A 25,000-nucleotide genomic window follows, 5' to 3' on the forward strand; every position below is an offset into this window, starting at 1 on the left:
TTTATACTGAAGGAAAACACATTTACACTGAAGGAAAACACATTTACACTGAAGGAAAACACATTTACACTGAAGGAAAACACATTTATACTGAAGGAAAACACATTTACACAGATACACTGAAGGAAAACACATTTACACTGAAGGAAAACACATTTACACTGAAGGAAAAAGCATTTACACAGAAGGAAAACACATTTATACTGAAGGAAAACACATTTACACTGAAGGAAAACACATTTACACAGATACACTGAAGGAAAACACATTTACACTGATACACTGAAGGAAAACACATTTACACAGAAGGAAAACACATTTACACAGAAGGAAAACACATTTACACTGAAGGAAAACACATTTACACTGAAGGAAAACACATTTACACTGAAGGAAAACACATTTACACTGAAGCAGAGGGCTGTCATACAGCAGTACTGGTTAAGTAGCATTGTCACGCCCTGGCCTTAGTATTCTTTGTTTTCTTTATTATTTTAGTTAGGTCAGGGTGTGACATGGGGAATGTATGTGTTTTTGTATTGTCTAGGGGTTTTGTAGGGTATATGGGTCAGTGTCTTGTCTAGGTGTTTGTATGTCTATGGCTGCCTAGATTGGTTCTCAATTAGAGGCAGCTGTGGTTTATTGTCTCTGATTGAGAGCCATATTTAAGGCAGCCATAGGCATTTGGGTTTTGTGGGTAATTGTCTATGTTGAACGTTTGTTGCTTGTCTATGCACTTACGTCGTTAGCTTCACGGTCGTTTGTTGTTTTGTTTAGTTTGTATTCAGTGTTCGTTTTCGTGTTTTTCCCTTCTCTAAATAAAAGAGAATGTATTTTGCACACGCTGCGCCTTGGTCCTCTCTCTCACCCATAGACGATCGTGACAGAATTACCCACCTGAATCGGACCAAGCGGCGTGTCAAGCGGCAACAGGAGCAATACACACAGGATTTATGGCAAAGGGAGCAGGATATGGGCTACACTACGTGGGAGGAGATCGACAGGTGGGCGATCGACCCAGGGCGAGTGCCGGAGCCCGCCTGGGATTCTCTGGCGCAGTGCGAGGAGGGATACCGGCGAATGGAGGCAGCACGAAGACGCGGTAGGAAGCCTGTGAGTCAGCCCAAAAAATGTATTGGGGGGGGTTAAAAGGGAGTGTGGCGAAGTCAGGTAGGAAACCTGCGCCTACTCCCTGTACTTACCGTGGAGAGCGAGAGTACGGGCAGACACCGTGTTACGCAGTAGAGCGCATGGTGTCTCCTGTACGTGTGCATAGCCCGGTGCGGTACATACCAGCTCCTCGTATCGGCCGGGCTAGATTGAGTATTGAGCCGGATGTCATGAAGCCGGCCCAACGCATCTGGCCACCAGTGCGTCTCCTCGGGCCGGCTTACATGGCACCAGCCTTACGCATGGTGTCCCCGGTTCGCCTACATAGCCCGGTGCGGGTTATTCCACCTCCCCGCACTGGTCGGGCGACGGGGAGCATACAACCAGGTAAGGTTGGGCAGGCTCAGTGCTCAAGGGAGCCAGTACGCCTGCACGGTCCGGTATTTCCGGCGCCACCTCCCCGCCCCAGCCCAGTACCACCAGTGCCTACACCACGCACCAGGCTTCCAGTGTGTCTCCAGAGCCCTGTTCCTCCTCCACGCACTCGCCCTATGGTGCGTGTCTCCAGCCCGGTACCACCAGTTCCGGCACCACGCACCAAGCCTCCTGTGCGTCTCCAGAGTCCTGTGCGTCCTGTTGCTGCTCCCTGCACTAGCCCTGAGATGCGTGTCCCCAGCCCGGTACCACCAGTGCCGGCACCACGCACTAGGCCAAATGTGCGTCTCCAGGGTCCAGTATGCCCTGTTCCTTCTACCCGCACTAGCCTTCAGGTGCGTGTCCCCAGCCCGGTACCACCTGTTCCGGCACCACGCACCAGGCCTACAGTGCGCCTCAGCCGGCCAGAGTCTGCCGTCTGCCCAGCGGCGCCTGAACTGCCCGTCTGCCCAGCGCCATCTGAGCCATCCGTCTGCCCAGCGCCATCTGAGCCATCCGTCTGCCCAGCGCCATCTGAGCCATCCGTCTGTCCCGAGCAATTAGAGCCATCCGTCTGTCCCGAGCCATTAGAGCCGCCCGTCTGTCCCGAGCCGTCAGAGCCGCCCATCTGTCCCGAGCCGTCAGAGCCTTCCGTCAGTCAGGAGCCGCCAGAGCCGCCAGTCAGCCAGGATCCGCCAGAGCCGCCAGTCAGCCAGGATCCTCCAGAGCCGCCAGTCAGCCAGGATCCGCCAGAGCCGCCAGTCAGCCAGGATCCGCCAGAGCCGCCAGTCAGCCAGGATCCGCCAGAGCCGCCAGTCAGCCAGGATCCGCCAGAGCCGCCAGTCAGCCAGGATCTGCCAGAGCCGCCAGGATCTGCCAGAGCCGCCAGTCAGCCAGGATCTGCCAGAGCCGCCAGTCAGCCAGGATCTGCCAGAGCCGCCAGCCAGCCAGGATCTGCCAGAGCCGCCAGCCAGCCAGGATCTGCCAGAGCCGCCAGCCAGCCATGAGCAGCCAGATCCGCCAGCCAGCCATGAGCAGCCAGATCCGTCAGCCAGCCATGAGCAGCCAGATCCGTCAGCCAGCCATGAGCAGCCAGATCCGTCAGCCAGCCATGATCAGCCAGATCCGTCAGCCAGCCATGAGCAGCCAGATCCGTCAGCCAGCCATGAGCAGCCAGATCCGTCAGCCAGCCATGAACAGCCAGATCCGTCAGCTAGCCATGAGCAGCCAGATCCGTCAGCCAGCCATGAGCAGCCAGATCCGTCAGCCAGCCATGAGCTGCCGTCCCTCAGTCCGGAGCTGCCGTCCCTCAGTCCGGAGCTACCCCTCAGTCCGGAGCTACCCGTCAGTCCAGAGCTACCCATCCGTCCGGTGGCGCCCTCTGGGATGGTCTTCAGTCCGGGACTTGCTACAAGGGTCGCCGCTCCAGAGGCGCCACCAAAGCGGGTATTGACAATGGTGGAGTGGGTGCCACGTCCCGCACCCGAGCCGCCGCCATAATAAGGCCCACCCCGGACCCTCCCCTTCAATGTCAGGTTGTGCGGCCGGAGTCCGCACCTTTGGGGGGGGGGGGGGGGGGGGGGGTACTGTCACGCCCTGGCCTTAGTATTCTTTGTTTTCTTTATTATTTTAGTTAGGTCAGGGTGTGACATGGGGAATGTATGTGTTTTTGTATTGTCTAGGGGTTTTGTAGGGTTTATGGGTCAGTGTCTTGTCTAGGTGTTTGTATGTCTATGGCTGCCTAGATTGGTTCTCAATTAGAGGCAGCTGTGGTTTATTGTCTCTGATTGAGAGCCATATTTAAGGCAGTCATAGGCATTTGGGTTTTGTGGGTAATTGTCTATGTTGAACGTTTGTTGCTTGTCTGTGCACTTACGTCGTTAGCTTCACGGTCGTTTGTTGTTTTGTTTAGTTTGTATTCAGTGTTCGTTTCGTGTTTTTCCCTTCTCTAAATAAAAGAGAATGTATTTTGCACACGCTGCGCCTTGGTCCTCTCTCTCACCCATAGACGATCGTGACAAGCATCTAATGCAGTTACTGATTGTACAGTCATTATTCCTTACCTCTCTTTTTATGAGAAAACGCCAGGTCCACATCAACGTTTCTCCTGCCACTCTGAAATAGAGGACAGAAAAACACTAAGTTACATTTTAATAATCACTACTATGAACATCAGTAGAACGTCTTAGTGGGAACTTGGTTTAAACAGAACATGCCTTTACGCTGATAGAGGGGGAGAGACAGAGAGAGAGAAGGGGGAGACACAGAGAGAGAGAGAGAGAGAGAGAGAGAGAGAGAGAGAGAGAGAGAGAGAGAGAGAGAGAGAGAGGGAGAGAGAGAGAGAGAGAGAGAGAGAGAGAAGGGGGAGACACAGAGAGAGAGAGAGAGGGAGAGAGAGAGAGAGAGAAGGGGGAGACAGAGAGAGACACACATAGAGAGAGGGGGGAGACACAGAGAGAGAGACAGAGAGAGAGAGAGAGAGAGAGAGAGAGAGAGAGAAAGAGAGTGATGAGAGAGATAAATTAGATATGAAGAGATGAGAGAGAGAGAAGACAGACAAAGGTAGGCAGACAGAAGGAGGCCCAGTGTAGTGACTGACCACAGAGCATCCCTCCTCATCAGACAGGGAAAGATTTGATTCGCTCCTGGACTTCATCAGCCTGTAGTTGGGACTGGACTGGGCCGAACAGCTCTCTGTACTCAGACTCTCACTCCTACATAACAGAGGACAGAGACCACAGAGACCACAGTCAGTACTACACATAACAGAGGACAGAGACCACAGAGACCACAGTCAGTACTACACATAACACAGTCAGTACTACACAGAACACAGTCAGTACTACACAGACCACAGTCAGTACTACACATAACAGAGGACAGAGACCACAGAGACCACAGTCAGTACTACACATAACAGAGGACAGAGACCACAGAGACCACAGTCAGTACTACACAGACCACAGTCAGTACTACACATAACAGAGGACAGAGACCACAGAGACCACAGTCAGTACTACACAGAACACAGTCAGTACTACACAGACCACAGTCAGTACTACACATAACAGAGGACAGAGACCACAGAGACCACAGTCAGTACTACACAGAACACAGTCAGTACTACACAGAACAGACAGTCAGTACTACACAGAACAGACAGTCAGTACTACACAGAACAGACAGTCAGTACTACACAGAATAGACAGTCAGTACTACACAGAACAGACAGTCAGTACTACACAGAACAGACAGTCAGTACTACACATAACAGACAGTCAGTACTACACATAACAGACAGTCAGTACTACACAGACCATACAGTCAGTACTACACAGACCATACAGTCAGTACTACACATAACAGACCATACAGACAGTACTAGACAGAACAGACAGTCAGTACTACACAGAACAGACAGTCAGTACTACACAGACCATACAGTCAGTACTACACATAACATACAGTCAGTACTACACAGACCATACAGTCAGTACTACACATAACAGACCATACACAGTACTAGACAGAACAGACAGTCAGTACTACACAGAACAGACCATACAGTCAGCACTACACAGACCAGAACAGTCAGTACTACACAGACCATACAGTCAGTACTACACAGAACAGACAGTCAGTACTACACAGAACAGACAGTCAGTACTACACAGAACATACAGTCAGTACTACACAGACCATACAGTCAGTACTACACATAACAGACCATACAGACAGTACTAGACAGAACAGACAGTCAGTACTACACAGAACAGACCATACAGTCAGTACTACACAGACCAGAACAGTCAGTACTACACAGACCATACAGTCAGTACTACACAGACCATACAGTCAGTACTACACAGACCAGAACAGTCAGTACTACACAGAACAGACAGTCAGTACTACACAGACCAGAACAGTCAGTACTACACAGACCATACAGTCAGTACTACACAGAACAGACAGTCAGTACTACACAGACCATACAGTCAGTACTACACAGACCAGAACAGTCAGTACTACACAGACCATACAGTCAGTACTACACAGAACATACAGTCAGTACTACACAGACCATACAGTCAGTACTACACAGAACATACAGTCAGTACTACACAGACCACAGTCAGTACTAGACAGACCAGACAGTCATATAAGTTGTGTTCTGACCTGGTCATGAAGCCCGTCCCGTCCTGCTGTCCCTGGCCGGCTGACTGGAAGCTGCCGTGTCCCTCGTCCTGGTGCTGCTTCCCCAGTTCCCCCAGTACCGGGCTGACCCCCAGCACCAGCAGAGCACAGCGGTGCACCACAGAGTTACAGGCGGCCGTGTACAGGTCCTGTCCCTCAGGCGGCCCTGTACAGCCGTCTCTCCCGTGCTGCTCCTCCTGGGATGTCGTGGCCTCCTCCTCCCCTAATAACAAGAACACACTATTAATATAGAAAGGGTCATTTTACACAGGAGAAATGGGATGCTACCTACAGCTGTCCTGAACTATCAGTCTGAAGAACGTTGAATATTTAGAGTGGTCTGTTGCTTTTATAAAACCTAAACCAAAGGCATTTTATAATAAGCAACCATATGGGAACAACAACAGCAAACTGTAAGTCACTTTGGATAAAAGCATCTGCTAAATGGCAGTTACATTTTATATTATATTATGTTATGTTATATTATATCATATTATGTTATATTATGTTATGTCATATTATATTATGTTATATTATATCATATTATGTTATATTATGTTATGTCATATCATATTATGTTATATCATATTATATTATGTTATATCATATCATATTATGTTATATCATATTATATTATGTTATATCATATCATATTATGTTATATCATATTATATTATGTTATATCATATTATGTTATATCATATCATATATTATATCATATTACACTCAAAATAACCTTCCCCACCTCCTCATAGTTACATATCATATCATATTATGTTATATTATACGTTATATTATGTTATATTATATCATATTATACGTTATATTATGTTATATTATATCATATTATATTAAGCTATATTATGTTATATTATATCATATTATGTTATATTATGTTATATTATGTAATATTCTGTTATATTATATTATGTTATATTATGTTATATCATATTATGTTATGTTATATCATATTATGTTATGTTATATTATATTATGTTATGTTATATCAAATTATATCATATTATATTACATTATATCATATTACATTATATCATATTATATTATATCATATCACATTATGTTATGTTATATCATATTATGTTATGTTATATTATATCATATTATTTTATATTATATTACACTGACAATATCCTCCTCCTCCCCCACCCCCACCTCCGCCCCCTTCTCCTCCACCACCACCCCCTCCTCCTCCATCTCCTCCTCCTCCTCCACCCCCTCATTCCCTTGCCCACTCCTCCTCCTCCTCCACCCCCTCCATGTCCTCCTCCACCCCACCCCTCCACCACCACCCCCTCCTCCTCCATCTCCTCCTCCTCCTCCACCCCCTCATTCCCTTGCCCACTCCTCCTCCTCCTCCACCCCCTCCATGTCCTCCTCCACCCCACCCCTCCACCACCACCCCCTCCTCCTCCATCTCCTCCTCCTCCTCCACCCCCTCATTCCCTTGCCCACTCCTCCTCCACCCCCTCCATGTCCTCCTCCACCCCACCCCTCCACCACCACCCCCTCCATCTCCTCCTCCTTCCCTTACCTCCCCCAACTCCTCTGGTTCCTCCTGAGGTCAGGCCTCCCCCGGCGCTGCTGCTGGCCCTCTCCCTTTCCCGGCTCCTCGCCGCCTCCCGCGCTGAGAGGAAACATTGAAAGATTTCTGTGCCGTGCGACAGACAGACACAGAGACATCACACAGGGCGCCGGGTTAAAGGAAGCCGGGTTAAACCACGCCGTGACGTAGGTTTAATGAGGCTCTAACCCATGCTAGTCCTGCCAGACTACAGTAAGACTCATTCAAGGCTGTATAACCCAGGTCCCCTTGTCCTATCCCTGTACCTTTGGGCGCCCATTGGTCGGCTAGGTGGAGCCATAGCCCTACTATTGATTACACCGATTGGGTTTGAACTGGTAGCGGCGTAGGGTCGGAGGTCAGGAGAAGGAGCTAGGTGCTATTTGAACCGTGAATACAAGTCCTCATTCCTTCTCATAATAGTCCCCACAGATTTGTTTTGGAGCAAATTCCCTTTAAATTTCCCTTTAAATTCCCTTTAAAACACAACAAATCTAATATTATTGAACTTGTCCAAGGGCCAGGAGGGGGTTCCAACGGTTCTCCTTGGCGTATCCAGAGTTACAGAGACAGATGTAAATAAACGTGGCAAGCAGCAACGAGGCCAAAACCTGCCAAACTGGTACACACACACTACAGGTCAGCACCACACTGGTACACACACACTGCAGGTCAGCACCACACACTACAGGTCAGCACCACACTGGTACACACACACTGCAGGTCAGCACCACACACTACAGGTCAGCACCACACACTACAGGTCAGCACCACACACTACAGGTCAGCACCACACACTGCAGGTCAGCACCACACACTGCAGGTCAGCACCACACACTACAGGTCAGCACCACACACTGCAGGTCAGCACCACACACTGCAGGTCAGCACCACACACTGCAGGTCAGCACCACACACTGCAGGTCAGCACCACACACTGCAGGTCAGCACCACACACTACAGGTCAGCACCACACACTACAGGTCAGCACCACACACTACAGGTCAGCACCACACACTACAGGTCAGCACCACACACTACAGGTCAGCACCACACACTACAGGTCAGCACCACACACTACAGGTCAGCACCACACACTACAGGTCAGCACCACACACTACAGGTCAACACCACACACTACAGGTCAGCACCACACACTACAGGTCAGCACCACACACTGCAGGTCAGCACCACACACTACAGGTCAGCACCACACACTGCAGGTCAGCACCACACACTGCAGGTCAACACCACACACTACAGGTCAGCACCACACACTGCAGGTCAGCACCACACACTACAGGTCAGCACCACACACTACAGGTCAGCACCACACACTACAGGTCAGCACCACACACTACAGGTCAACACCACACACTACAGGTCAACACCACACACTGCAGGTCAGCACCACACACTGCAGGTCAGCACCACACACTACAGGTCAGCACCACACACTACAGGTCAGCACCACACACTACAGGTCAGCACCACACACTGCAGGTCAGCACCACACACTGCAGGTCAACACCACACACTGCAGGTCAGCACCACACACTGCAGGTCAGCACCACACACTGCAGGTCAACACCACACACTGCAGGTCAGCACCACACACTGCAGGTCAGCACCACACACTACAGGTCAGCACCACACACTACAGGTCAACCCCACACACTACAGGTCAGCACCACACACTACAGGTCAGCACCACACACTGCAGGTCAGCACCACACACTGCAGGTCAGCACCACACACTACAGGTCAGCACCACACACTACAGGTCAACACCACACACTGCAGGTCAGCACCACACACTACAGGTCAGCACCACACACTGCAGGTCAGCACCACACACTACAGGTCAGCACCACACACTGCAGGTCAGCACCACACACTGCAGGTCAGCACCACACACTGCAGGTCAGCACCACACACTACAGGTCAGCACCACACACTACAGGTCAGCACCACACACTGCAGGTCAGCACCACACACTGCAGGTCAGCACCACACACTGCAGGTCAGCACCACACACTACAGGTCAACACCACACACTACAGGTCAACACCACACACTGCAGGTCAGCACCACACACTACAGGTCAGCACCACACACTACAGGTCAGCACCACACACTACAGGTCAACCCCACACACTACAGGTCAGCACCACACACTACAGGTCAACCCCACACACTACAGGTCAACCCCACACACTACAGGTCAACACCACACACTACAGGTCAACACCACACACTACAGGTCAACACACTGAATGTGTGTTTTCAGCTGTTACTGAAGCTGTTGACCACGGTTTCCTCGTCACCTCTTCAGTTTGTAGTAACGACCTGTAGTCTACACTGCCTCGTCACCTCTTCAGTTTGTAGTAACGACCTGTAGTCTACACTGCCTCGTCACCTCTTCAGTTTGTAGTAATACCCTGTAGTCTACACTGCCTTGTCACCTCTTCAGTTTGTAGTAACGACCTTTAGTCTACACTGCCTCGTCACCTCTTCAGTTTGTAGTAACGACCTGTAGTCTACACTGCCTCGTCACCTCTTCAGTTTGTAGTAACGACCTTTAGTCTACACTGCCTCGTCACCTCTTCAGTTTGTAGTAACGACCTGTAGTCTACACTGCCTCGTCACCTCTTCAGTTTGTAGTAATACCCTGTAGTCTACACTGCCTCGTCACCTCTTCAGTTTGTAGTAATACCCTGTAGTCTACACTGCCTCGTCACCTCTTCAGTTTGTAGTAATACCCTGTAGTCTACACTGCCTCGTCACCTCTTCAGTTTGTAGTAACGACCTGTAGTCTACACTGCCTCGTCACCTCTTCAGTTTGTAGTAATACCCTGTAGTCTACACTGCCTCGTCACCTCTTCAGTTTGTAGTAATACCCTGTAGTCTACACTGCCTCGTCACCTCTTCAGTTTGTAGTAACGACCTGTAGTCTACACTGCCTCGTCACCTCTTCAGTTTGTAGTAATACCCTGTAGTCTACACTGCCTCGTCACCTCTTCAGTTTGTAGTAATACCCTGTAGTCTACACTGCCTCGTCACCTCTTCAGTTTGTAGTAATACCCTGTAGTCTACACTGCCTCGTCACCTCTTCAGTTTGTAGTAATACCCTGTAGTCTACACTGCCTCGTCACCTCTTCAGTGTGTAGTAACGACCTTTAGTCTACACTGCCTCGTCACCTCTTCAGTTTGTAGTAACGACCTGTAGTCTACACTACCTCGTCACCTCTTCAGTTTGTAGTAACGACCTGTAGTCTACACTGCCTCGTCACCTCTTCAGTTTGTAGTAATACCCTGTAGTCTACACTGCCTCGTCACCTCTTCAGTTTGTAGTAATACCCTGTAGTCTACACTGCCTCGTCACCTCTTCAGTTTGTAGTAATACCCTGTAGTCTACACTGCCTTGTCACCTCTTCAGTTTGTAGTAACGACCTTTAGTCTACACTGCCTCGTCACCTCTTCAGTTTGTAGTAACGACCTGTAGTCTACACTGCCTCGTCACCTCTTCAGTTTGTAGTAACGACCTTTAGTCTACACTGCCTCGTCACCTCTTCAGTTTGTAGTAACGACCTGTAGTCTACACTGCCTCGTCACCTCTTCAGTTTGTAGTAACGACCTGTAGTCTACACTGCCTCGTCACCTCTTCAGTTTGTAGTAACGACCTGTAGTCTACACTGCCTCGTCACCTCTTCAGTTTGTAGTAACGACCTGTAGTCTACACTGCCTCGTCACCTCTTCAGTTTGTAGTAACGACCTGTAGTCTACACTACCTCGTCACCTCTTCAGTTTGTAGTAACGACCTGTAGTCTACACTGCCTCGTCACCTCTTCAGTTTGTAGTAACGACCTGTAGTCTACACTGCCTCGTCACCTCTTCAGTTTGTAGTAACGACCTTTAGTCTACACTGCCTCGTCACCTCTTCAGTTTGTAGTAACGACCTGTAGTCTACACTGCCTCGTCACCTCTTCAGTTTGTAGTAACGACCTGTAGTCAACACTGCCTCGTCACCTCTTCAGTTTGTAGTAATACCCTGTAGTCTACACTGCCTCGTCACCTCTTCAGTTTGTAGTAACGACCTTTAGTCTACACTGCCTCGTCACCTCTTCAGTTTGTAGTAATACCCTGTAGTCTACACTGCCTCGTCACCTCTTCAGTTTGTAGTAATACCCTGTAGTCTACACTGCCTCGTCACCTCTTCAGTTTGTAGTAATACCCTGTAGTCTACACTGCCTCGTCACCTCTTCAGTTTGTAGTAATACCCTGTAGTCTACACTGCCTCGTCACCTCTTCAGTTTGTAGTAATACCCTGTAGTCTACACTGCCTCGTCACCTCTTCAGTTTGTAGTAATACCCTGTAGTCTACACTGCCTCGTCACCTCTTCAGTTTGTAGTAATACCCTGTAGTCTACACTGCCTCGTCACCTCTTCAGTTTGTAGTAATACCCTGTAGTCTACACTGCCTCGTCACCTCTTCAGTTTGTAGTAATACCCTGTAGTCTACACTGCCTTGTCACCTCTTCAGTTTGTAGTAATACCCTGTAGTCTACACTGCCTCGTCACCTCTTCAGTTTGTAATAACGACCTGTAGTCTACACTGCCTCGTCACCTCTTCAGTTTGTAGTAATACCCTGTAGTCTACACTGCCTCGTCACCTCTTCAGTTTGTAGTAATACCCTGTAGTCTACACTGCCTCGTCACCTCTTCAGTTTGAAGTAACGACCTGTAGTCTACACTGCCTCGTCACCTCTTCAGTTTGTAGTAATACCCTGTAGTCTACACTGCCTCGTCACCTCTTCAGTTTGTAGTAATACCCTGTAGTCTACACTGCTATCACATTGACATCCTTTTCACTAGAAATACAACCCCGGTGTGCAATAGAGATCAAAGTCTGATTGTGGTTGGTTTGTACTCTCACATTAACCCAGCACCTTGGTTGGCTCATTTAACTGACCGAGCTTTGGACTCTACATGGACCAAAGGTCACAGTTAAATCTAAACTAGCATCCATCTTCTCCCTCTCCCATGTATTCACTCTCTGCATGTGCTCTTGAGTGTCTTAAACATATTCAGTCCAAGTGAATTCAGGGAGGAAGAGGAAGATGAGTCTGCTAGGTAGCAGTGTGTTCAGTGACAGTCTGAGTGTCTTAAACATATTCAGTCCAAGTGAATTCAGGGAGGATGAGGAAGAGGAAGATGAGTCTGCTAGGTAGCAGTGTGTTCAGTGACAGTCTGAGTGTTTTAAACATATTCAGTCCAAGTGAATTCAGGGAGGAAGAGGAAGATGAGTCTGCTAGGTAGCAGTGTGTTCAGTGACAGTCTGAGTGTCTTAAACATATTCAGTCCAAGTGAATTCAGGGAGGATGAGGAAGAGGAAGATGAGTCTGCTAGGTAGCAGTGTGTTAAGTGACAGTCTATTCAGTGTGTGTCTGGTAGGAGGACATTCAGTGAGAGTGTTGTGTCCATGCAGTAAAGTGAACTACTCACTCCCAGCGGTCATGACTTCGTGCTCTCTCTCCTCCTCTTCCTCATCCTGCTCCTGATGCACATCCTCCCTTTCTCGGTCCGTCCTCTCTTCTAGCTCCGCCTCCTCGTCGATGGTCCTCGTGAACGAGTGCTCCTGGGGGTCCATCTCCAGCGAGTCCTGATTGTCTGAAATCTGATCGGGCACAGCACCGGACACCCGTTAAAAGTGTTGTCACGATACCAGAATTTTGACTTTGATACCAGAATATCAGGTTTAGTATCACAATACTCGATACTGAAACAAAACCTAAACGATACCACGGCCCAAAAATTATGCGTTATAGCTTAAGTCACAGAATTTTTAACGTTTTTTTTTTAACGTTGAACAATTGATAACTGGTAGAATTAAAATAAACAAATATAATATATTCTATACTATATTAAATTTATTTAAAACAAATAACACACCAGGCTAGCTTACTACTGCCCCCTGAGAAGACAAAAAGCCTGGCTAGCTTACTACTACCCCCTTGAGAAGACAAGTAGCCTGGCTAGCTTACTACTGCCCCCTAGAGAAGACAAGTAGCCTGGCTAGCTTACTACTACCCCCTTGAGAAGACAAGTAGCCTGGCTAGCTTACTACTGCCCCCTAGAGAAGACAAGTAGCCTGGCTAGCTTACTACTACCCCCTTGAGAAGACAAGTAGCCTGGCTAGCTTACTACTGCCCCCTTGAGAAGACAAGTAGCCTGGCTAGCTTACTACTACCCCCTTGAGAAGACAAGTAGCCTGGCTAGCTTACTACCGCCCCCTTGAGAAGACAAGTAGCCTGGCTAGCTTACTACTGCCCCCTTGAGAAGACAAGTAGCCTGGCTAGCTTACTACTGCCCCCTAGAGAAGACAAGTAGCCTGGCTAGCTTACTACTACCCCCTTGAGAAGACAAGTAGCCTGGCTAGCTTACTACTGCCCCCTTGAGAAGACAGGTAGCCTGGCTAGCTTACTACCACCCCATTGAGAAGACACGTAGCCTGGCTAGCTTACTACCGCCCCCTTGAGAAGACAAGTAGCCTGGCTAGCTTACTACTGCCCCCTTGAGAAGACAAGTAGCCTGGCTAGCTTACTACTGCCCCCTTGAGAAGACAAGTAGCCTGGCTAGCTTACTACTGCCCCCTTGAGAAGACAAGTAGCCTACTGCCCCCTTACTACTGCCCCCTTGAGAAGACAAGTAGCCTGGCTAGCTTACTATTGCCCCCTTGAGAAGACAAGTAGCCTGACTAGCTTACTACTGTCCCCTTGAGAAGACAAGTAGCCTGGCTAGCTTACTACTGCCCCCTTGAGAAGACAAGTAGCCTGGCTACCTTACTACTGCCCCATTGAGAAGACAAGTAGCCTGGCTAGCTTACTACTGCCCCCTTGAGAAGACAGGTAGCCTGGCTAGCTTACTACTACCCCATTGAGAAGACACGTAGCCTGGCTAGCTTACTACCGCCCCCTTGAGAAGACAAGTAGCCTGGCTAGCTTACTACTGCCCCCTTGAGAAGACAAGTAGCCTGGCTAGCTTACTACTGCCCCCTTGAGAAGACAAGTAGCCTACTGCCCCCTTACTACTGCCCCCTTGAGAAGACAAGTAGCCTGGCTAGCTTACTACTGCCCCCTTGAGAAGACAAGTAGCCTGACTAGCTTACTACTGTCCCCTTGAGAAGACAAGTAGCCTGGCTAGCTTACTACTGCCCCCTTGAGAAGACAAGTAGCCTGGCTACCTTACTACTGCCCCCTTGAGAAGACAAGTAGCCTGGCTAGCTTACTACTGTCCCCTTGAGAAGACAAGTAGCCTGGCTAGCTTCCTACTGCCCCCTTGAGAAGACAAGTAGCCTGGCTAGCTTCCTACTACCCCCTTGAGAAGACAAGTAGCCACACGTTAATAAAGACCAAACAATCTGATCAGGCACAGTGGAAGACACCCGTCAACAAACACCAACAATCTGATCAGTGCCAAGTCCAGGTTTTTGTGACAAACTATCACAAGGAGACACTAGTGGCATGTTGCACTGCTAGCATGCTAGTACATACCATAGACCTTTAGTCATTGTGCTAACGCTAGTTAGCATTGGCTCACGAAACTACCTCTAACTTCCTTCATACTGGACGCAGAGACATACAAATAGTATCTACAAGTTCATCTGACTCTGGGGAAGTAAGAAAAACATCCAGAAGTATCTCTTTAAATTGAACTGAGGCCCGTGGGGGTTAGAGGTCAAAGGACTTCATTCTGAAAAGCACCAGCGGACCAGTTACTGAAGTGTCTCTAGGATGTCGGGGGTAAAGGGTTGATTTGGGATAAGGCAGCAGACCCTGAGGTGGGACTGAAAGGATGTTTTATGGACCAGCGGACCGGTTACTGAAGGGTCTCTAGGATGTAGGGGGTTAGGGGTTGATTTGGGATAAGGCAGCAGACCCTGAGGTGGGACTGAAAGGATGTTTTATGGACCAGCGGACCGGTTACTGAAGAAGAGCCAGGTCACTTACCCTCCTCTCCCGGGAAGACGAGCGTGTCTGGATGACGTCCATGTTCTTGCAGGCCAGCAGGCGGTTCCTGACCTTGTAGACACTACGGTACACCTCAGCCAGCGTCTTACAAGGCTGGTACCTGGTGGAAACACACACAGAGACACACTGACTGGTGAACCCAGCCTGCCAGATGAAATAGACAAGGCATGTGCAGCAGCAGAGACCAACACTCTCCAGAATAAGCATGTGTCAAACGGCACCATATAGGGTGCCAGAGTCCTACTGACCCTGGTCTAAAGTAGTGCACTATATAGGGAATAGGGTGCCAGAGTCCTACTGACCCTGGTCTAAAGTAGTGCACTATATATAGGGAATAGGGTGCCAGAGTCCTACTGACCCTGGTCTAAAGTAGTGCACTATATAGGGAATAGGGTGCCATTGGGAAGGCAGGACCATGATGGGTGTGCAGTAGTATTACCTGCCCTCTCCACAGGCTTGGCCCAGCAGGCCGGTATGCTTCAGTAGGGCAGCCAGGACAAACCTGGACACTGTGTCCAATAAGGTCTCATTACAGAGAGAGGCATTGTCCCAGTCTGGGAACACAAGACAAATACATGGATATCACTACTATATATTACAGCAGGAATAATACTCTGGTTATTCTACACTACATTGTCATGAAAGAAAGATGGATGTCCACACTCTGCTGAGGCTCCATTACACTGAATGAAAAGAGACTGTGGGAGCATTCAACAGAGAGCGGGCATCACTCAATACACTGTGGGAGCATTCAACAGAGAGCGGGCATCACTCAATACACTGTGGGAGCATTCAACAGAGAGCGGGCATCACTCAATACACTGTGGGAGCATTCACCAGAGAGCGGGCATCACTCAATACACAGTGGGAGCATTCAACAGATAGCGGGCATCACTCAAACTGTGGGAGCATTCAACAGAGAGCGGGCATCACTCAATACACAGTGGGAGCATTCAACAGAGAGCGGGCATCACTCAATACACTGTGGGAGCATTCAACAGAGAGCGGGCATCACTCAATACACTGTGGGAGCATTCAACAGAGAGCAGGCATCACTCAATACACTGTGGGAGCATTCAACAGATAGCGGGCATCACTCAATACACTGTGGGAGCATTCAACAGATAGCGGGCATTACTCAATACACTGTGGGAGCATTCAACAGATAGCGGGCATCACTCAATAAACTGTGGGAGCATTCAACAGAGAGCGGGCATCACTCAATACACTGTGGGAGCATTCAACAGAGAGCGGGCATCACTCAATACACTGTGGGAGCATTCAACAGAGAGCGGGCATCACTCAATAAACTGTGGGAGAATTCAACAGAGAGCGGGCATCACTCAATACACAGTGGGGGCATTCATTCATGACTTTTCTGAACCTTGCATCTGGAAGTAACTGGATGTTCACTACTTGTGAACCATTCTACTATTGTCATACAATCCACACCATGTCTGTAATGTATTATAGTTCATCCAGATTACAATCCCCCCTCCTGTACCTTTGCTGGTGGCGTAGTCCTGCATGTTGCTCCAGAGACTGTTGGTGGGTTCCTTAGTGGAGCCCAGGGCCAGCTCCACGAGGACGCTCATGTCTGCTCTCAGAGTACAGTCAAATGGTTTCTGCTCCTCGTTACCTGAGAGGGCCTCCTCTAACAGCCAGCTGATGCAGTTATCTAAGGCACATACAAAACACAATACAGGCCATCGTTTGTCAGCAAATAAATAAAACAGATCAGAATGAAAATAAATCAGATAGGACCACTTCTAACAGCCATCTGATACAGTTATCTAGAGGGAGGTCATCAGATAGGACCACTTCTAACAGCCATCTGATACAGTTATCTAGAGGTCATCAGATAGGACCACTTCTAACAGCCATCTGATACAGTTATCTAGAGGTCATCAGATAGGACCACTTCTAACAGCCATCTGATACAGTTATCTAGAGGGAGGACATCAGATAGGACCACTTCTAACAGCCATCTGATACAGTTATCTAGAGGTCATCAGATAGGACCACTTCTAACAGCCGTCTGATACAGTTATCTAGAGGTCATCAGATAGGACCACTTCTAACAGCCATCTGATACAGTTATCTAGAGGTCATCAGATAGGACCACTTCTAACAGCCATCTGATACAGTTATCTAGAGGTCATCAGATAGGACCACTTCTAACAGCCATCTGATACAGTTATCTAGAGGGAGGACATCAGATAGGACCACTTCTAACAGCCATCTGATACAGTTATCTAGAGGACATCAGATAGGACCACTTCTAACAGCCGTCTGATACAGTTATCTAGAGGGAGGACATCAGAGAGGACCACTTCTAACAGCCATCTGATACAGTTATCTAGAGGACATCAGATAGGACCACTTCTAACAGCCATCTGATACAGTTATCTACAGGGAGGTCATCAGATAGGACCACTTCTAACAGCCATCTGATACAGTTATCTAGAGGGAGGACATCAGATAGGACCACTTCTAACAGCCATCTGATACAGTTATCTAGAGGTCATCAGATAGGACCACTTCTAACAGCCATCTGATACAGTTATCTAGAGGGAGGACATCAGATAGGACCACTTCTAACAGCCATCTGATACAGTTATCTAGAGGTCATCAGATAGGACCACTTCTAACAGCCATCTGATACAGTTATCTAGAGGTCATCAGATAGGACCACTTCTAACAGCCATCTGATACAGTTATCTAGAGGTCATCAGATAGGACCACTTCTAACAGCCATCTGATACAGTTATCTAGAGGGAGGTCATCAGATAGGACCACTTCTAACAGCCATCTGATACAGTTATCTAGAGGTCATCAGATAGGACCACTTCTAACAGCCATCTGATACAGTTATCTAGAGGTCATCAGATAGGACCACTTCTAACAGCCATCTGATACAGTTATCTAGAGGGAGGTCATCAGATAGGACCACTTCTAACAGCCATCTGATACAGTTATCTAGAGGGAGGACATCAGATAGGACCACTTCTAACAGCCATCTGATACAGTTATCTAGAGGTCATCAGATAGGACCACTTCTAACAGCCATCTGATACAGTTATCTAGAGGTCATCAGATAGGACCACTTCTAACAGCCATCTGATACAGTTATCTAGAGGACATCAGATAGGACCACTTCTAACAGCCATCTGATACAGTTATCTAGAGGTCATCAGATAGGACCACTTCTAACAGCCGTCTGATACAGTTATCTAGAGGACATCAGATAGGACCACTTCTAACAGCCATCTGATACAGTTATCTAGAGGGAGGACATCAGATAGGACCACTTCTAACAGCCATCTGATACAGTTATCTAGAGGTCATCAGATAGGACCACTTCTAACAGCCGTCTGATACAGTTATCTAGAGGTCATCAGATAGGACCACTTCTAACAGCCATCTGATACAGTTATCTAGAGGTCATCAGATAGGACCACTTCTAACAGCCATCTGATACAGTTATCTAGAGGGAGGACATCAGAGAGGACCACTTCTAACAGCCATCTGATACAGTTATCTAGAGGTCATCAGATAGGACCACTTCTAACAGCCGTCTGATACAGTTATCTAGAGGTCATCAGATAGGACCACTTCTAACAGCCATCTGATACAGTTATCTAGAGGTCATCAGATAGGACCACTTCTAACAGCCATCTGATACAGTTATCTAGAGGGTCATCCGATAGGACCACTTCTAACAGCCGTCTGATACAGTTCTCTAGAGGTCATCAGATAGGACCACTTCTAACAGCCATCTGATACAGTTATCTAGAGGGAGGACATCAGATAGGACCACTTCTAACAGCCATCTGATACAGTTATCTAGAGGACATCAGATAGGACCACTTCTAACAGCCATCTGATACAGTTATCTAGAGGACATCAGATAGGACCACTTCTAACAGCCATCTGATACAGTCATCAGATAGGACCACTTCTAACAGCCATGTGATACAGTTATCTAGAGGGAGGACAGTTATTTAATTTAATTTATTTAACCTATATTTAACTAGGCAAGTCAGTAAAGAACACATTCTTATTTACAATGACGGCGTACACCGGCCAAACACGGACGACGCTGGGCCAATTGTGCGCCGCCCTAACGGGACTCCCAATCACGTCCGGATTCGAACCAGGGTGTCTGTAGTGACACCTCTAGCACTGAGATGCAGTGCCTTAGACCGCTGCGCCACTCAGGAGCCCAATAATACCCCTATATAATATCTCCACTATCTATCCTAACTATGCCTGTCCCAGACCTATATAATAATACCCCTATATAATATCTACACTATCTATCCTAACTATGCCTGTCCCAGACCTATATAATAATACCCCTATATAATATCTCCACTATCTATCCTAACGATGCCTGTCCCAGACCTATATAATAATAGCCCTATATAATATCTCCACTATCTATCCTAACTATGCCTGTCCCAGACCTAAATAATAATACCCCTATATAATATCTACACTATCTATCCTAACTATGCCTGTCCCAGACCTATATAATAATACCCCTATATAATATCTCCACTATCTATCCTAACTATGCCTGTCCCAGACCTATATAATAATACCCCTGTATAATATCTCCACTATCTATCCTAACTATGCCTGTCCCAGACCTATATAATAATACCCCTATATAATATCTCCACTATCTATCCTAACTATGCCTGTCCCAGACCTATATAATAATACCCCTATATAATATCTACACTATCTATCCTAACTATACCTGTCCCAGACCTATATAATAATACCCCTATATAATATCTCCACTATCTATCCTAACTATGCCTGTCCCAGACCTATATAATAATACCCCTATATAATATCTCCACTATCTATCCTAACTATGCCTGTCCCAGACCTATATAATAATACCCCTATATAATATCTCCACTATCTATCCTAACGATGCCGTGTTTCATACCTAGTTGAGGGACTTCCATCTCCAGCCCGTTGCTGAACAGGGGGGTTTTCAGCCAGTAGCCTGTATCCTGTTCCTCTAGAGAGGGGGGTGCTCCCTGCAGCATGCCCCCCAGACAGCGGCCCACCAGCAGGGCTGCAGTACGCTCCAGATCCACCAGCCACACCCAGGACTGGGCCGGCTGGGACAGGGGCTGCCCAGCAGGGTCCACAAAGTCTGGGGCTCCTGGAGAAACAGAGAGAGAGACAGACCGAGAGACACAGAGAGAGAGAGAGAGAGAGAGAGAGAGAGAGAGAGAGAGAGAGAGAGAGAGAGAGAGAGAGAGACAGAGAGAGAGAGAGAGAGACAGAGAGAGAGAGAGAGAGACAGAGAGAGAGTTCACTACAGATCTATCTCCTCACCATGTAGAGACCACTACAGCTCTATCTCCTCACCATGTAGAGACCACTACAGCTCTATCTCCTCACCATGTAGAGACCTCTACAGCTCTATCTCCTCACCATGTAGAGACCACTACAGCTCTATCTCTATCTCCTCACCATGTAGAGACCACTACAGCTCTATCTCCTCACCATGTAGAGACCACTACAGCTCTATCTCCTCACCATGTAGAGGCCACTACAGCTCCATCTCTATCTCCTCACCATGTAGAGACCACTACAGCTCTATCTCCTCACCATGTAGAGACCACTACAGCTCTATCTCCTCACCATGTAGAGGTCACTACAGCTCTATCTCTATCTCCTCACCATGTAGAGGTCACTACAGCTCTATCTCCTCACCATGTAGAAGTCACTACAGCTCTATCTCTATCTCCTCACCATGTAGAGGTCACTACAGCTCTATCTCCTCACCATGTAGAGGTCACTACAGCTCTATCTCCTCACCATGTAGAGGCCACTACAGCTCTATCTCCTCACCATGTAGAGGCCACTACAGCTCTATCTCCTCACCATGTAGAGGCCACTACAGCTCTATCTCCTCACCATGTAGAGGCCACTACAGCTCTATCTCCTCACCATGTAGAGGTCACTACAGCTCTATATCCTCACCATGTAGAGGCCACTACAGCTCTATCTCCTCACCATGTAGAGGCCTCTACAGCTCTATCTCCTCACCACGTAGAGGCCACTACAGCTCTATCTCCTCACCATGTAGAGGCCTCTACAGCTCTATCTCCTCACCATGTAGAGGCCACTACAGCTCTATCTCCTGACCATGTAGAGGCCACTACAGCTCTATCTCCTCACCATGTAGAGGCCACTACAGCTCTATCTCTATATCCTCACCATGTAGAGGCCACTACAGCTCTATCTCCTCATCATGTAGAGGCCTCTACAGCTCTATCTCCTCACCATGTAGAGGCCACTACAGCTCTATCTCCTGACCATGTAGAGGTCACTACAGCTCTATCTCCTGACCATGTAGAGGTCACTACAGCTCTATCTTCTCACCATGTAGAGACCACTACAGCTCTATCTCCTCACCGTGTAGAGGCCACTACAGCTCTATCTCTATCTCCTCACCATGTAGAGGCCACTACAGCTCTATCTCTATCTCCTCACCATGTAGAGGCCACTACAGCTCTATCTCCTCACCATGTAGAGGCCACTACAGCTCTATCTCCTCACCATGTAGAGGCCACTACAGCTCTATCTCCTCACCATGTAGAGGCCACTACAGCTCTATCTCCTCACCATGTAGAGGCCACTACAGCGCTATCTCCTCACCATGTAGAGGCCTCTACAGCTCTATCTCCTCACCATGTAGAGGTCACTACAGCTCTATCTCCTCACCATGTAGAGGCCACTACAGCTCTATCTCCTCACCATGTAGAGGTCACTACAGCTCTATCTCCTCACCATGTAGAGGCCACTACAGCTCTATCTCTATATCCTCACCATGTAGAGGCCTCTACAGCTCTATCTCCTCACCATGTAGAGGCCACTACAGCTCTATCTCCTGACCATGTAGAGGCCACTACAGCTCTATCTCCTGACCATGTAGAGGCCACTACAGCTCTATCTCCTCACCATGTAGAGGTCACTACAGCTCTATCTCCTCACCATGTAGAGGCCACTACAGCTCTATCTCTATCTCCTCACCATGTAGAGGCCACTACAGCTCTATCTCCTCACCATGTAGAGGCCACTACAGCTCTATCTCTATCTCCTCACCATGTAGAGGCCACTACAGCTCTATATCCTCACCATGTAGAGACCACTACAGCTCTATCTCCTCACCATGTAGAGGTCACTACAGCTATATCTCTATCTCCTCACCATGTAGAGGTCACTACAGCTCTATCTCTATCTCCTCACCATGTAGAGGCCACTACAGCTCTATCTCTATCTCCTCACCATGTAGAGGTCACTACAGCTCTATCTCTATCTCCTCACCATGTAGAGGTCACTACAGCTCTATCTCTATCTCCTCACCATGTAGAGACCACTACAGCTCTATCTCCTCACCATGTAGAGGTCACTACAGCTCTATCTCCTCACCATGTAGAGGTCACTACAGCTCTATCTCCTCACCATGTAGAGGTCACTACAGCTCTATCTCTATCTCCTCACCATGTAGAGACCACTACAGCTCTATCTCCTCACCACGTAGAGGCCTCTACAGCTCTATCTCCTCACCATGTAGAGGCCACTACAGCTCTATCTCTATCTCCTCACCATGTAGAGACCACTACAGCTCTATCTCCTCACCATGTAGAGGTCACTACAGCTCTATCTCCTCGCCATGTAGAGGTCACTACAGCTCTATCTCCTCACCATGTAGAGGTCACTACAGCTCTATCTCTATCTCCTCACCATGTAGAGGCCTCTACAGCTCTATCTCCTCACCATGTAGAGGTCACTACAGCTATATCTCTATCTCCTCACCGTGTAGAGACCACTACAGCTCTATCTCTATCTCCTCACCGTGTAGAGACCACTACAGCTCTATCTCCTCACCATGTAGAGACCACTACAGCTATATCTCTATCTCCTCACCATGTAGAGGCCACTACAGATCTATCTCCTCACCATGTAGAGGCCTCTACAGCTCTATCTCCTCACCATGTAGAGGCCACTACAGCTCTATATCCTCACCATGTAGAGACCACTACAGCTCTATCTCCTCACCATGTAGAGGCCACTACAGCTCTATCTCCTCACCATGTAGAGTTCACTACAGATCTATCTCCTCACCATGTAGAGACCACTACAGCTCTATCTCCTCACCATGTAGAGGCCACTACAGATCTATCTCCTCACCATGTAGAGACCACTACAGCTCTATCTCCTCACCATGTAGAGACCACTACAGCTCTATCTCCTCACCATGTAGAGGTCACTACAGCTATATCTCTATCTCCTCACCATGTAGAGACCACTACAGCTCTATCTTCTCACCATGTAGAGACCACTACAGCTCTATCTCCTCACCATGTAGAGACCACTACAGCTCTATCTCCTCACCATGTAGAGGTCACTACAGCTATATCTCTATCTCCTCACCATGTAGAGACCACTACAGCTCTATCTCCTCACCATGTAGAGACCACTACAGCTCTATCTCCTCACCATGTAGAGGTCACTACAGCTCTATCTCTATCTCCTCACCATGTAGAGGCCACTGCAGCTCCTGGTCTTCCAGCGGTGTGGCAGCAGGCAGCAGTCTGTTGAGACAGTCTAGAGGAGGCAGCAGGTCTAGCAGGTAGCTCAGCAGAGGTCTGGCTACAGACACTGGTAGTAGTAGTAGACTGTTGACGATCTGACACAGCATACTGCCTGCTGCTGACACGTAGATCACATCTAGAACAGAGACAGACAGAGAGATAATAAACCAGGAACTGACATCACATCTAGAACAGAGACAGACAGAGAGATAATTAACCAGGAACTGACATGTACATCACATCTAGAACAGAGACAGACAGAGAGATAATAAACCAGGAACTGACATCACATCTACAACAGAGACAGACAGAGAGATAATAAACCAGGAACTGACATGTACATCACATCTAGAACAGAGACAGAGAGATAATAAACCAGGAACTGACACGTACATCACATCTAGAACAGAGACAGGCAGAGAGATAATAAACCAGGAACTGACATGTACATCACATCTAGAACAGAAACAGACAGAGAGATAATAAACCAGGAACTGACACGTACATCACATCTACAACAGAGACAGACAGAGAGATAATAAACCAGGAACTGACATGTACATCACATCTAGAACAGAGACAGACAGAGAGATAATAAACCAGGAACTGACATCACATCTAGAACAGAGACAGACAGAGAGATAATAAACCAGGAACTGACACGTACATCACATCTAGAACAGAGACAGACAAAGAGATAATAAACCAGGAACTGACATCACATCTAGAACAGAGACAGACAGAGAGATAATTAACCAGGAACTGACATGTACATCACATCTAGAACAGAGACAGACAGAGAGATAATAAACCAGGAACTGACATGTACATCACATCTAGAACAGAGACAGACAGAGAGATAATAAACCAGGAACTGACACGTACATCACATCTACAACAGAGACAGACAGAGAGATAATAAACCAGGAACTGACATGTACATCACATCTAGAACAGAGACAGACAGAGAGATAATAAACCAGGAACTGACATGTACATCACATCTAGAACAGAGACAGACAGAGAGATAATAAACC

The 25,000-nt window shown here is 47.9% G+C and overlaps 1 protein-coding gene across 1 annotated transcript in view; it reads right to left on the reverse strand.

The window, feature by feature from the left end:
• LOC120035327 (probable E3 ubiquitin-protein ligase HERC1) overlaps positions 1-25,000 on the reverse strand; it is a gene marked incomplete at its 3' end in the record, with an annotated part of 65,406 nt that overhangs the window by 35,227 nt on the left and 5,179 nt on the right. Inside the window, exons 3-12 of the mRNA XM_038982111.1 lie at positions 23,908-24,099; positions 20,297-20,518; positions 16,835-17,008; positions 15,770-15,884; positions 15,310-15,430; positions 12,806-12,977; positions 7,271-7,387; positions 5,701-5,941; positions 4,124-4,238; positions 3,588-3,639 (exon numbers count right to left, since the gene is read on the reverse strand). Of these exons, the coding sequence (XP_038838039.1) occupies positions 3,588-3,639; positions 4,124-4,238; positions 5,701-5,941; positions 7,271-7,387; positions 12,806-12,977; positions 15,310-15,430; positions 15,770-15,884; positions 16,835-17,008; positions 20,297-20,518; positions 23,908-24,099 (1,521 nt within the window). The remainder of the gene's footprint in view (positions 1-3,587; positions 3,640-4,123; positions 4,239-5,700; positions 5,942-7,270; positions 7,388-12,805; positions 12,978-15,309; positions 15,431-15,769; positions 15,885-16,834; positions 17,009-20,296; positions 20,519-23,907; positions 24,100-25,000) is intronic.

The sequence above is a fragment of the Salvelinus namaycush genome, unplaced genomic scaffold (genome assembly GCF_016432855.1).
Source record: "Salvelinus namaycush isolate Seneca unplaced genomic scaffold, SaNama_1.0 Scaffold1028, whole genome shotgun sequence".
Lineage (NCBI taxonomy): Eukaryota > Metazoa > Chordata > Actinopteri > Salmoniformes > Salmonidae > Salvelinus > Salvelinus namaycush.